This window comes from Pelodiscus sinensis, chromosome 10, assembly GCF_052426305.1.
Source record: "Pelodiscus sinensis isolate ZL-2025 chromosome 10, ASM5242630v1, whole genome shotgun sequence".
Classification (NCBI taxonomy): Eukaryota; Metazoa; Chordata; order Testudines; family Trionychidae; genus Pelodiscus; species Pelodiscus sinensis.
Genome location: NC_143061.1, coordinates 5,380,406 through 5,394,476, shown reverse-complemented (window position 1 = coordinate 5,394,476; position 14,071 = coordinate 5,380,406). Strand labels below are relative to the sequence as shown.

At 47.9% G+C, this 14,071-nt stretch overlaps 2 protein-coding genes across 6 annotated transcripts in view; one reads left to right on the top strand and one right to left on the bottom strand.

Moving 5' to 3' along the window:
- Positions 1-66: 66 nt before the first annotated feature.
- On the bottom strand, positions 67-5,329 carry RPL35A (ribosomal protein L35a). Its single transcript, XM_006112356.4, has 3 exons — positions 5,151-5,329; positions 1,173-1,317; positions 67-121 (listed from the first exon to the last, which is right to left on the bottom strand). Exons 1-3 carry the CDS (start codon positions 5,312-5,314, stop codon positions 98-100), a joined length of 333 nt encoding a protein of 110 aa, XP_006112418.2. The 5' UTR covers positions 5,315-5,329; the 3' UTR covers positions 67-97.
- Positions 5,330-8,565: 3,236 nt separating this feature from the next.
- DRC9 (dynein regulatory complex subunit 9) overlaps positions 8,566-14,071 on the top strand; it is a 37,986-nt gene continuing 32,480 nt past the window's right edge. For 2 of the 5 annotated variants that reach the window (XM_075938186.2, XM_075938181.2), the window contains exons 1-2: positions 8,850-8,907; positions 9,811-9,985. The gene's annotated coding sequence lies outside the window, so the exon portion shown is untranslated. Of the gene's footprint in view, positions 8,908-9,810; positions 9,986-14,071 lie in introns of all 5 variants that reach the window. The other 3 variants (XM_075938182.2, XM_075938185.2, XM_075938184.2) reach the window with 3 other exon arrangements.

Here is a 14,071-nt window from a genome sequence, read left to right as displayed (position 1 = left end):
TGAACTAATCCCCCACAATAACTGAAGGTCATAAGAAATAAATATAAAAACAAAGTATACAAAAAGGGAGTTTCTGAATTTTATTTTCCGTAAAAATTTAGACCCTAGATGGATACAGCATCTGTAAAGAAAAAAAAAACAGGTTAGAGATCTCGTTATTCAAACTAAAATGTTAACATAGTCCTAATTAATCCTTATCTGAATTACCACTACCCATTTGCAGAGCATTCTTTGAGAGGGTTACTGGCCAACAGGATGGAGAGAAGCAGCAGGCATGGTGCATCTTCATTTTAGTAAGGCCTTTGACACAGTCCCATATGACATTATCATTGGGATTAGCCTATATGAAATCACTTGAAGGTAGGTGCACACAACTGGTTGAAAGACTGTACTCAAACAGTCGTGATCAATGGCTCACTATTAAACTGGGAGGGTGTATCCGGCTGCATGTCACACAGGGGTCTGGGTCCAGTACTAGGTGGCCAGGTTGGTTGGATTCAGGCTTTGGTCCCTCATCCTGGGGCCATGTAATAATGTTTGATGTCAGAAGGAGCTCCTGGTGCAATGAGTGTAGGGAACCGCTGTTCTACAGGGCAATCAAAGCTGAGCAGCGTCACATCTTACTCTGATGTTGTTCTTGACAGTATCACTATGAGGACAGTGTGTAGAAGAGCCACAGTTTGTGTGGTTCTCCTGGAGGCGCATGGGTAACAGCACAAGTTTGGGGTCCACCACTGGACTGGAGAGCGATTCATTTAGCCCTCAGCCAGAAGGAGGGGTGATATGGTAAGGGCATTTGGGTAACGTAAGAGAAAGAAAAATAAAGACTCCAGAACATCCTCAACCAAAAAAGGGGAGAGTGGATTAGAACACAGAACATAAAAGACTGGAGAAGAAGAAATAATTAGATGTACAAAGTTTAAGGGAGAGGGAAAAGAAAGCCAGAATCAATAATCTTTCTACATGCACCTATCACAGACCCTGTATAAGCGGCACACTGGAAACAGGAGACAGGTAACTTCTGTGTCTTTCCTCACCAACAATGTAACTTTTTTTTAGTGTTCTTTAAAAATCTCCTATTCGAAAGGGTATAGTTTAGTTAAAGTAAAACCTTCACTATGGGTTTCAAGCTATTAGGAAAACCAACTCACTACCAGAGTAACTGTACTCACCACTCTGATTCTGTGCCCAATAGCCTTGGCAGGAAGATTGGATCGGAACTTGGCACGAACCATGCCACTGTTTCCATGGGCACGTGTTACCTTCCCCCAGATCACTCGTGTTCTGTTGGGCTTCCCACCAGGAGTCACGGTGTTGCTAACAAACAGAAGACAGTTACCTCAGCATTCCACTCCTAACCTAGTGTCAGCCTACTCAGTGGCATATTAAAAACACCATCTTTTAAAAGAAGTTTCCTTCCCTCTATGTCATGGGCCCCTTGGAATAGGACTATTTATAAGGTCACCCACAATGCAGATTTTCTTTCATCCAATCTAAGAGAAGAGCACATTCTAAAGAGACTTTTTGGTGATCTCAGTGTATGAATAGGATGTTTGGACTGGAAATACAGCAGGGGAATGGGTTAAAACCCAAACAGATGCACAGAAACGTGTCTGGACATTTATCCCATCAAACTGTGAATAGACCTGATCATCCCTTTACGAAATACCCTTCAAGCACCAGTCTTCAACCTGGTTTATATTAATCCATTAACGTAGAGAGTTAAATCAAACTAAATAGATAAAAGCCATGTGGCAGACTTGTTGAATTGTGTCAAAACAGAAATTTACACCAAATTAACTAAATCTATTCAAAAAGCAACCACCAATATTGCATACTAGGGATGTTAAAGCGTAGTCAACTATACAATTAACTGATAAACCTGGGTTTATTGGTTAATCCTGTCGACTACAAGCATTCCCCACTCCCTCTCTTGCTGCCTCAGACACAGAGGCAGCAAGGGAGAAAGGCAGGAGCGAGCTTTCAAGCCAGCTACCCACAAGCACTGGATCCCACAAAGCTGCTTCCTCGTCCCCACTGGTGTTTCTGGTAGAGAGTAGGGATGTTACATAACATGTAATTGAATAGTTGTGTAACTGCATTCAATTTTAGTAGTTACACAACTATTCGACAGTCCCTGTGGGCGGGGCTGGCAGCCAGTATACTCTAGGCCCCACTCCTGGGGAGCCCCTGCCACACTATGGCAGCAGGGCAGAGGCAGCAGCCCCTGTTCGGGGAGGGGTCTGAGATCCCCACAGATAGGGGCTGCTCTGTGGGATGCCTGAGCAGCATCCCCTGTCCCCAACCAGTAAGGGGGCGGGAGCGAGGTGGCTTCACGGAGCACCAGGGAGCTGGCTTGTATGAGGCAGTATGGGAAAGGGGAGAGAAATGTCTGTAGTGGACAGGATAAAACCAGGCTCATCAGTTAATCATGTAGTTGTCTAATGATGACATCCCTAGTAGAGAGGCAGCATTGCAGAGGGGGCAGGCATGAGCCAGTACACGGGGGAAGCTGGTTCTCCACGTGTGCCAGCTCTGCGGAGGCACCTGCCTCCCTCCGCTGCCTCCCTGAGAAGCAGCTGGAGGGGAGGGGGAAGCTGCTGTCTCTATCAGAAGCAGCAGTGTACCGTATATTCCGGCGTACAAGACGACCTCTGATGTTAAAAAACATCCCCCCAAAATCGGGGGTCGTCTTGTACGCCGGATGCCCCGCCGCCGGAGCCCCTCCGCGGCTTTGAAAGCCTCGGGGGAAGCCGGCGGCGGGGCATCCCAGGCGCGCATGGGCTGCCCCCCCGCCGGAGCCCCTCCGCGGCTTTGAAAGCCTCGGGGGAAGCCGGCGGGGGGGCATCCCAGGCGCGCATGGGCTGCCCCCCCGCCGGAGCCCCTCCGCGCCGCCGCGGAGGGGCTCCGGCGGGGGGGCAGCCCATGCGCGCCTGGGATGCCCCGCCGCCGGCTTCCCCGAGGCTTTCAAAGCCGCGGAGGGGCTCCGGCGGGGGGGCAGCCCATGCGCGCCTGGGATGCCCCCCCGCCGGCTTCCCCCAAGGCTTTCAAAGCCGCGGAGGGGCTCCGGCGGGGGGGCAGCCCATGCGCGCCTGGGATGCCCCGCCGCCGGCTTCCCCCGAGGCTTTCAAAGCCGCGGAGGGGCTCCGGCGGGAGGGGGGGGGGGGGGGCAGCCCAGGCGCTCCTGGCGGCTTTGCTCCCGGTGCCTCTGGTCTGCTGGGGACCATCTCCAGCAGACCAGGGACACCGGGAGCAAAGGAGGCGGAGGGGCGCTGGGGTATAAGATGAAACCCTATCTTTTAATTAAAAAGATAGGGGGTCGTCTTATACACCCAGTCGCCCTATACGCCGGAAAATACGGTATGTGTGTGGCCACAAACAGAGGATGTGCTGTGGGATGCCGAAGCAGCTTGTCTGTGGGGAACTTAGGCCCCCCATGGATGGGGCTGCTGCTGCCCTGCACTGACAGCAGTGCAGGGTGGCAAGGGGCTCCCTGGCACTGGGGGCGGGAGCACACTGGCAGCTGCCCCCACCCTGGGGACTACTGAATTTAATAAACACAACTAATGTGATGTGGTTACACAATTATTCAATTGCACGATAGCTAACATCCCTATTATACATTAGAATTCTTTTTCTACATGCATGTGGGTAAAACTGCTACATATAAGCCTAATAGAGTGACTGCATAATTTTGTTTCTATAATTTCAAAACAGTATTCTCAGAACTCAGCAGTTTACAAATTAAAATAGCGGCTTGTAACTCAAAACACGTAGCTTTTGAGGTATCAACTGTACAATAAATTAATATGCCAATTTTATATTTGACAGCACTGTAAAACACAGTGTATTTCCCCTTTGATGTGTAATAATGTGCATATTTGCTATCTTTAGGTGCCATATATTAACATTCTATGCCACTAGGAGCACATTTCAATTTAAAGACACATGCAACAGTAATGAGACTTCACATCATGTAATAAGTCATGAATTCAGATTACCCGCATTAAAACACACACACACACACACACTGCACAACCTACTTCTATTAAAACACAAGAAGCCACTATGCTCTATGTGCATGGCAAACTATCAAAGTGGAGAAGAGGGCTTCTCAATGCGCATGCGCTGATGCCCCCAATTCTTCTAGATGTACTAATCTAAAAGTTTTCAGTCTGAGACACCCCACTGACTTTAACCATGGAGGAAAAAAAAGGTCTCTAGAGATGTTCTGGCCCTTGAATTGAATCAAGAAATACAATGGAAGCTGGAGAGTCTCTGGAGCACAGGGGGGGAAAAGCGACCTCTGTATGAAAAACTTCAAATGGAAAATTACATTGTGCACTAGTGTGTGCTGTAAAGCTGTGGTTTTCAACCTTTCCCCATTTGCAGTCCCCTTAAACATTTTGATTACAGGTGCAGACCCCTTAGGAAATTTAGACACAGTCTGCAAACTCCCAGGGAGCCACTGGACCACAAGTTGAAAACCACTGCCTTAAAGTAATCCAGTCAGGAAGTAACAAAGGCTCAGCCATAGGAAACTAGATCCACATCAATAGAAAAAGTCAACCTCCTAACTAAGCAAAGGGAAACTTATCAAACCCATAGTACGTGTAGGGTGTCCATCACTACTGCAGCAGCAATTACGCTCAACAGAGATACGCATGCCCAGAAGCAGATGAGCATTTATTAAATCCCTTCAGACTACAAATCAAACCCTCACTGAAGTGGACTGATACCTCTGCCACTTACAGCACCAGCTAAAGTACCAGCGAAGGACACTTCAGTCCCATCCATTACTGACTGGATTTCAGTTCACACCAGTGTCCTGGAGGGGTGAAGATTCATGACCAACCCATCCCTTTTACCAGTCATTTCCCTCCTAAAGCAGCATTTCTCCAAGAGCAATCAAACTGAGGTTCGACACATGATCATTTAATAACTGAATTAATGTGGTGCCTAAAATTGTGAAACTGAATACTCAATCCCCAAACTCAATTCAGTCTTGCACAAATCTACTTGGCCATTTTATTTTGTTTCACCATTTTCATGGCAATAGGTATACAAATGCATTTATGGTTGCTTGACAAATATTCATGACAATTTTAAAAGGCCTATTTAATATAACAATAAGGAGCTCAGATACTTACTTTTTAGCTTTATATACATAGGCACACCTCTTGCCCAAGTAGAATTCAGTCTCGTCACGGGCATAAACGCCTTCAATTTTCAGAAGGGCAGTGTGCTCTCTCTGGTTTCGGAGGCCACGCTTATAGCCCGCAAAAATGGCTTTGGACCACAGTCTAGGAAACATTGAATATATTAATGAATTGCCAAACACTAAAGCATATTGCATGCAAATAAGATTTCTGAACAAAACTTTCTGAAATAGATACAAGGATAGAAAGCATATAGGGAAAAAGGACAGTACACTTCCCCTCACATGAGCAAATTTATCCCCAATTTCACAAAGTGCCCAATTTCCTTACCACAAGACATCAATTATAAAAATATTGCACTAGCCTTCTTCCCTCCTGTACTCAAGAGACACTAAAAAAGATGGATGGTTCATGTTTTTAAAAACATGACCACTTGTCTCAGTATCCCAAAGGAACACAGAATATTCTGTACACAGTGAAATATATTAAGGAACTTTGGGCTGGCTACACCACATAAGTCATCATGTCAAACAACCTAATTAAAATGTTCTCTCTCTCAACACAATGACATCAGAATCGCATCCCAGAGTCAATGAGCAAGAGAGAACACAACCATGTCCACTATGAACACTGCAAGTCCTTAGTACAATTCAGGACACTTAAAATATGTTTTAAGATCCTCAATATTGATAAATGCAAAGTAATGCACAGTGGGAAACAATCATTACTATATACATAACAAAAAGGTATATTGAATTGGGAAAGGAACATAACTGGCCATTTAAAATTATTAGGAGTATGGAACAGTTTCCATATGAGAAATTAAAGAGAAAGCGCCTTAAAGAGACTAAGCTAAGGGCTTAAGGGGCAGATATAATAGTGGTCTATAAAATCATGGTGAGGAAAGAGTGAAAGATTAAGTGTTATTTATTGCTTCTCACAACAAGAACTAGGGGTCACCAAATGAAATTAATAGGCAGCAGGTATTAAAACAAACAAAAGGAAGTATTTCTTCACATAATGCAGTCAAACTATGCAACTCCTTGCCAGAAGGAGCAGCGCCCCACCAGCAGCAGTGCAGAAGGGTGACAGCATTATACCATACCACCTTTACTTCTGCATTGCTGCCCTCAAAGCTGGGCAGCTGGAAAGTGGTATTTACTGAGTGAGGGACCAGCTCTGCAGGCAGCAGTGCAGAAGTAAGGACAGCAATACCAACCATGCCGTCCTTACTTCTGAGTTGTGGCTGGTGATAGCTCTCCCTTCAGAGCTGGGCTTCTGGCTCGCAGCCACTCTCTAGCTGGCCAGCTTTGAAGGCAGAGTCTTCACCAGCAGTAGCACAATAGGGTAAGCACCACCGCAATGCCCGCTACAATAACTCTGTGCCTTTACCCACACCCCCATTCGTGTTCCCTCTAGTTTTTTTCATCCCTGAGGAAAAATGAATTTTCTTACGTGCACCAATATGGAGCTGATGTGTGAACAAAATTCATGTGGCAGGGATGGACAGAAGTAGTTCTGAGTGTGGGAAGGGGCTCAGGCCTAGGGTGCAGGACTGTCAGGGCTTTAGGGTGGGTCAGAGCTTAGGACTGGGACAGTGGTCTGGGGAGCAAGGGATCTGGCTGGGATGCAGGCTCCAAGGTGTGCCAGGGCTGAGACAGAATTGGGCTGCAAGAGTATTAGGGCTCCAGCAGGGAGTGTGGGCTCTGGGGGGAGGCAAGGTTCTGGAATAAAGGATGGTGCTACCAGGCTACTGAGAGACAAGGGGACCCCCCCCCCCCGTCTCTCTCTCCTAGCAGCAGCACCTGTGCTGGGGGGGGGGAGAGTGTGTGTCACTTCTTTTGGCTGTGGCAGCTGCAGGGCTACAAGATAGGCACCACTCTTGTGGCAGGTTACAGCAGAGACTGAGCTGGGCCTAGGGGAAGGGCTGCTCCAGCCATAGCAGATCTTGGTGCAGTGGCTGAGTCTGGGCCTAGCCTTTCCAGTTCGAAGGAAAGGAAGGGGTGATCTGGGGCAGGGACACTGGCTGCATTTGGGCTGAGTCTCCCGAGGCTGGAAGGGAAAGTTCTCCTCCGGCTAGCAGGTCCTCACCTTGGCTAGATTACTTGAGCTCCTGCAGAGCCTAGCTGGGCAAGCTGCACAACCACACAGCTTACACAGATCTTAGTCCACAATAGGGATTACTCAAATGAATGTGTAACTGCTGAAATTTCTAGTGGTTACATAGCAGGGGATGGGGCAGGTGGCTTTTCTGCAGCTGGTGTACATGGGGAGTTGTCGAGTTTCACCTGTTCCCTCTCCACTCTGCTGCTGCCTCTGATACAGAAGCAGCAGCGAAGGTGAGGAGAGAGGGTTGCATGTAACCGTGCACAGTAACCAATGAGCCCATGCTCATTGGCTAACAATGTACACAGTTACACTTTCACACCCCTAGTGCACAACCCCTTTTTGGGTCATGAAGGAACTCAACTATTCCAGCACTATAAAATTTAAGTACATTACATCATGAAGTTCATGCTTTTTAAAATCCCATGACAATAAAATTGACCATGAATCTGAAACTGTCCTATCCATAACCAAACTGTAATGCGATTGATTGCATATGCAGTCTGCATCCACGAACAAGTAACTTGCAATTGTAGCTATCATTAGATGGCAGCCAACTTCTACCAACTCTTGACAGAAAGGGCTGGTTAACCATGTGTGGCAGCATGGGATAGTAGGAATTTAGACTGTCCCACAACATACTGATCCGAACACAACTGTGCAGCGTAACAGGCATAGCAAGATTTTATAGGGGACAGATCTTTGGGATGGGAAGAATAGCAATCAGTGCCAAGTACATCACAACAGAGGGTGAACACCCGGCTCTACTTAAGGCAGCCCACTCTGCAGGAGCCGAGGAGAGGATTTGCGATCCCCGGCCAACATGACAGCAAAGGACCAAGGAAGTGTTCAGAGCCCGGCGCTCACCTCCCAGACATGGCGTCGTCCTGAAGTCCTGCTCCCAGCAGGCCTGAGAGAGAAGCACGAAGATTTCAGCCACCGCACTAGGGAGCCGGGCACCCCACGGCCGCAGCAGGCCCTGCCCCCCGCAGCGCCCGGCACGTCGCCGGGGGACCCGCAGCCTCCACAGGGCCGCAGCCCCCGGTGCTCCCCGCTAACCCCGGCCGGCAACGGGGGAGCCCAGCTACGTTCGCCAGGCCGGGCCCCGCCCCGGGGGCTGAAGCGCCAGGGACCCCGTGGGGCTGTGGGAGCCGGCTCAGGCCGGGGCCTAGCACCATCCGCCGCGCATCGGCGCCATCCCGCCGCCTGCCCCCGCCACACGCGCCCCCTGCGCAGCCCGGGCCCCGCCGCACCTGCCCCGCCCCACGGCGACGGGAGAACCCCCCTGAACCCACCTCGGGACCTCCGCTCCCCGGACTCACCCCCGCGGCTCCGACCCAAGATGGCGGGGAAAGGGAGAGCGGCCGCCAAGCATGCCGGGATATGGCATCGCAAGGGCCCTTGGGTCGCCCGCAATGACTGCCTGACTAGAAAACGCGCCCGCGGACGGGTGAATAAAACCCAGCCGCAGCCCCACCCTCCCTCTCTGTCCCCCGCGCCCTTTGTGTGGGCACCTCCCCTGCGAGGTCTTGGTTCAGGGGTTGTGCCCGACAGGCACCCACGTAGGCAGTGTGACTGGAAGGTCCCCCTTGAGCTTGGTAGTTGCCATGGAGACCAGCTCTGTCCGGCCTGCGGCCTGTGCGTGAGTCCCCTCAGTGTCACTGATAATAGACCCGGGGGGGGGGGAGGGAGCGACCTGCCCAGTGCGCCCCCCCCCCCGGGTGGATAGCGGGGGGCCCTGGAGCCGAGCGCAGCTAGGGAGCAGGGCAAAGCCCCTTGGGGAGGGGTGTCCCATTGCCCCCCCCCAGGGAGCATCAGGGGCCCAGCCCTGCCCCCCCTCCTGAGGCGCGCCCCTGGGGGCCGCCTGTCTCCCGCACAGGGGCTGGGGGAGGGACACACCCGGGCGGGGGCCACAGGGCTGCCCCCCCCCCGGGGGAGGGTTAAAGCCCAACCCGCCATGAGAAAGGGGCCGTGGCCCGGGGCCGTGGCGAGCGGGGCCACGGCCCCAAGTAGGGACGTGAACGATCCGTTCATCGAAGGGTCCGTGGCCTCCTGACTTCTAGCCGGTTACTCCTCTTGATAGTCCCCGGGGGCGGGGCCGGCCGCCAGTGCGCCCTGGCCCCACTCCCAAGGAGCTCCCCCCCCCACCACCACACCATGCTGCTGCCTCGGATACAGATGCAGCAGCACAGGGCGCCAGGCAGGAGCTGTTCCCTGAGAGGAGCCAGTTTAAAAGTCATCTCCCCTGGCTGCCTGTCACTGCTGCTGCCCCTGCTTGACACACGCAGCAGTGCGGGGTGGCAGCAACCCCCGTCTAGGGTGAGGCCGTCTGAGCTCCTGGAACTGAGCCAGGCTGCTTGCCTGCCTGGTGCCTAACACACTTTAAATGCAGAGTCGCAGCAGGGGAAGGTCCTGGAGCAGGACGGAGCTGGGTTGCTGGCCAGCCTGCTAAACAATTTAGTGCCAGGGTGGGGGGAATTGCGTATAGTCTTTAGCATTAACCTATAAGCTTCTGGTTATATCAATTACACTGTTACATCCCTAGTACAAACCAGTGTGATCACACAAGCTCTGTGTGCGCCAAGAGGACTCTGCTTGGGTGTTGTGCCCACAACCTTTCTGCTGTATTTTGGCCATTTTTTGGGCGGTGAGTGCTTAGGAGAAGACTATCTTTCTATGCACCTGGCAGCCCCTGTGGCTTCTTCCATGCCACTGTAACAGTAAGTAACTTTAAAATTTACCTTTAATCCCTCATTTAGGCCTGGGTTGAGGATTTGGGCTTCATTGGAACAAACACATGTTTAAGTGATTTTCTGAAGAGGAGTGCACTAAGCATGCACTTAACTGCTTGGCAGAATCAGGGCCTTGTTGCTGATGCCTGTCCATGCAGCTAAGGCCACTGGAGAATTAGGGTAAATTTTTAAAAAGTGCCTTAGGGTATGTCTACACAGCAGCATTACAAAGAGGGCATCTACACTGCAAGTCATTACTTTGGAATAATGTCAGGCTGGAGGATTTCTTACTCCAATTCCTGTAACCTTCATATCACGCTTAAAATTAAGAGAAGTCAAAGGAAGAGTGAAGATTTCCTGCTGCGTAGACAGTGCCAAAAGCTGAATTATGTATGCAATTGCTGTAGCTCAAGTTGCGTAGCTTAATTCAACTTTTGCCCTCAGTGACTTAGCAGCTTAAACTCTATTTTCAAAAGTGACATTAGCTGAAACTTGGGCTTCTAAGTAACTAATTCACTCTTTAAAATAGGTTTTAGACTCCCAAGTAGCTCACATGCTTTTAAAAAATTTAACTGCCTCTGTGATAATCCCCTTACTTCTGAAGGCTGCAGATTTAATCTGGAAAGTCTCAGGGCCCGATGCAGTAAAGCATTTGAACACCTTTAGCACCTAACAAGATCTAGACATTTTTTTAAAAGCACCGGAGGAACTGTTTCAGGCAAGGTGAAAATGTGATGTAGACTTTTTGGTCAGGTTTGGCGGTCATGTTCACTGGGCTGTTCCCACAGAGAGACTATGAAAAGCAGTGCTGCTCTCTTTGCCAAATCCTTATTTTGTCAGCATCAGTGGATTTGGCTCTAGCACCATTGGATCTTGGAGAGGATCCAGTGTGGTGAGATCCAACTTTGCTGAAAATGCATGCCTTTGCACTAGCGTGCCCTCATAATATGACCCCTGCAAGAGCTTTACAGTCATTGAACTCCAGGCCAGCTGCTGCTTCTGGATTATTCTCACAGGGTTCTATAGTGAGGAAGCAGCAGGAAAGTTAGTACTGAAAAAAAATCTTGGTATTATTCTTTTTATAATAGCACCAGAAAGCATCCAAAGTGCCTCTTTGTATAGCCAAAGGATGTGATACCTGTCTTACCTGAAAAATCCCACAAGTTTCTAATGGGGTTGGTGTCTCAGACAGTAATGCCCCAAGCCCCTGTCTTCACCTATACTATGCAGGCTAAATTCCACGTAGGAGTTCTTCCATGCTCCCTCCCCACCCCCATTCAGTTCCATTTGGTTCTCATTCCCTTCAGCCTTTAGAAATTAGAGGCTAAACAAATGTTCTTCTTCAGAACAGAATCTACAGTGAGTCGTGTAAAAAGTCAAGAAGCCAAATTATTCTAATTTATCAGTATTTGTTTTTTTTTTTAAATCAGCAACTTGCTTTCTAACATTTGTAGGGCTATTAATGATTTTGTACAATGTTACCTCTAATTTTATTTCATCCATGTGCAGATTTTTTCCATCCATGTGTGAAATAAATTTTCTGTGCTCCAAAGCATGTGTGAATGTGCACTACCAGTAGAAAGAAAAAACCTAGATGTGAGCACTCTGCTAGCTAATCAGCTAGGCAGCATCTGAATCCCTCCTGAGCTGCACAAGTGCACCGCTTACAGGGAACACTGGGTCTGTACAGCCATTGGCCAATAATGGCTTGCTGTTTTTTTTCCTGTAACAGTAACTCAGCTACCCCCTGAAGCTCCAAAAGCAAGGATGTTTCTGATTTAAGGCTCAACAGCTGCTCTGTGAACTCACCAGTCTGACTCTGCCAATATTCTGGCAAAACAATGAGTTAAGGAACAAGTGGCCACCTCTATGTTGAACTTCTTCACTGGTTTCCATCACTATCATCAATTCTTAATTGGCCAAAGGAGGCATTGCAGAGTTATGCAAGGTGTTTCCTGTGTTTCCCACCTCTGCAGCTATTTCAGTCTGCCAGGTGGTAGGACAGGAAAAGAAATAACAAGGCTTTCACGTGGCACTGTGTCTGCTGTAGTACCCAAAGGCTACCGGGCCACACCATTTATATGGTTGCTTTTAAAATTATTTCCAAACTTCCCCTCCCCATAGGACAGAAGGTAAAGCATATGATAACTTGTTCATCAAACCAGAATCTTGGGGGGATGCTGTAAGCAACATGCTTTGTCCTTTCTTGTTATTAAGACTGATCAAGGAGTTTGGATGAGTAGTACAATAATTAGTGTTGATGCCAGTGACTGAATCAGGATGGTAATTTCTGTGTGTATTGCATTAAAAACAGAATTCAACTAGAAGAGCTTCTAATTTGTAATATTTCTCAGTGCACCAGACAGTGGTTTCCTACACATCTATAATAGAATATAAAGGCTAGCAGAACTTACTGGTTTGGCACCAACTTCTGCTGAGTACATGGATATAAGAGGAAGCATATAGGAGAAGCAAAGACAACATTAGGCTTTAGAGAAACATTATGTTCCAGCGACGAGGAGTCCTGTGGCACCTTATAGACTAACTGAAGTGTAGGAGCATAAGCTTTCGTGGGCAAAGACCCACTTTGTCAGATGCATGTCATCTGACGAAGTGGGTCTTTGCCCACGAAAGCTTATGCTCCTACACTTCAGTTAGTCTATAAGGTGCCACAGGACTCCTCGTCGCTTTTGCAGATTCAGACTAACACGGCTACCCCTCTGATACTTGACATTATGTTCCAGCTTTAAGTTTCCTAAAAGTCATTAGTATCTTGAATTTATTCTCCCCTCCATAGAAGTTGCTGATGGGAGGAGGTGAAGCTATTAAATCCTGACCACATATAGAACAAAATCACTTTTTCTTACAAGAACCTTCAACAATTTTATTATTCTTTCAAAAGTGCTGGCATATTAACATCATGGCTTTTTCACGGAGAATCTTTTGAATCATATTGTCATCTTTGCGGCTGCACACTTTATATAAACCAGATGCAAAGAGACTAGTCTTGTGTAGTTTAGACTCAACATTTAAGTTATGTTTAAAAATGTCAACATGAATAAAACACATTTTTAATTTAAAACATATCTCCACACAACATTGTACTAGTGCACATTAACCCAAAGGGAAACTATCTAAGGCATTTATGACCAGCCAAATTCAGTCAGAGGGACTTACATTTTCCATTTCTTCCTTGGATTACTAGTTTCTGAACATAAGAAATAAATAATTTTTTTATTATCCTGATTTACTAGTCTAATTTCATTGTCAAAGTGAATAGAATAAACATACATGTGGATGCATTGGAGAGGGTCCAGTGGAGGGCAACCAAATTATTAGGGGGCTGGAGCACATGACCTAAGAGGAGAGGCTGAAGGATTTGGGCTTATTTAGTCTGCAGAAGAGAAGAGTGAGGGGGGATCTGATAGCAGCCTTCAACTTCCTGAAGGGAGATTCCAAAGAGGATGGAGAGAGGCTGTTCTCAGTAGTGACAGCTGGCAGATGAGGAACAATGGTGTCAAGTTGCAGTGGGGGAGGTCTAGGTTGGATATTAGAAAAACTATTTCCCTAGGAGAGTAGTGAAGCACTGGAATGGGTTACCACCTAGGGAGGTGGTAGAATCTCCATCCCTCGAGGTTTTTAAGTCCCTCCTTGACAAAGTCCTGGTTGGGATGATTTTGTTAGGGTTGGTCCTGCTTTAGGCAGGGGGCTGGACTCGATGACATCCTGAGGTCTCTTCGAGCCTTATGATTCTATGACAAGAGGAGGTATATTGCCATTGTTTTAACATTTTAGGCTGTAATTATGTAAAAGACACTTTTGCAATGTGATTTCTTTTGACAGTGTTCATTTAAGACTCATAGATTAATCTTATAACCATTAGTGATTATCTTTGAGATCTCATGGAGGATGGATGCAGTCCAGAAGATGGGAGAATCGCAAACATATTGCCTATCTTTAAAAAGAAGCACAAAGAGAACCTGGGAAATTATATATAAGTCTGCTTAACTTCAATACCTGGAAAAATACTGGAGCAATGTATTAAACAATCAGGTTGTAATTACCTAGAAAATA

Bases quoted from the DNA above. Each gene is read 5' to 3' on its own strand.
- RPL35A (XM_006112356.4), bottom strand. From the start codon at position 5,314: ATGTTTCCTAGACTGTGGTCCAAAGCCATTTTTGCGGGCTATAAGCGT. The intron at 1,318-5,150 runs GTAAGTATCTGA...TCTGTTTGTTAG, and splicing joins TATGTATATAAAGCTAAAAA to CAACACCGTGACTCCTGGTG. The intron at 122-1,172 runs GTGAGTACAGTT...TTTTCTTTACAG, and splicing joins TTGGGCACAGAATCAGAGTG to ATGCTGTATCCATCTAGGGT.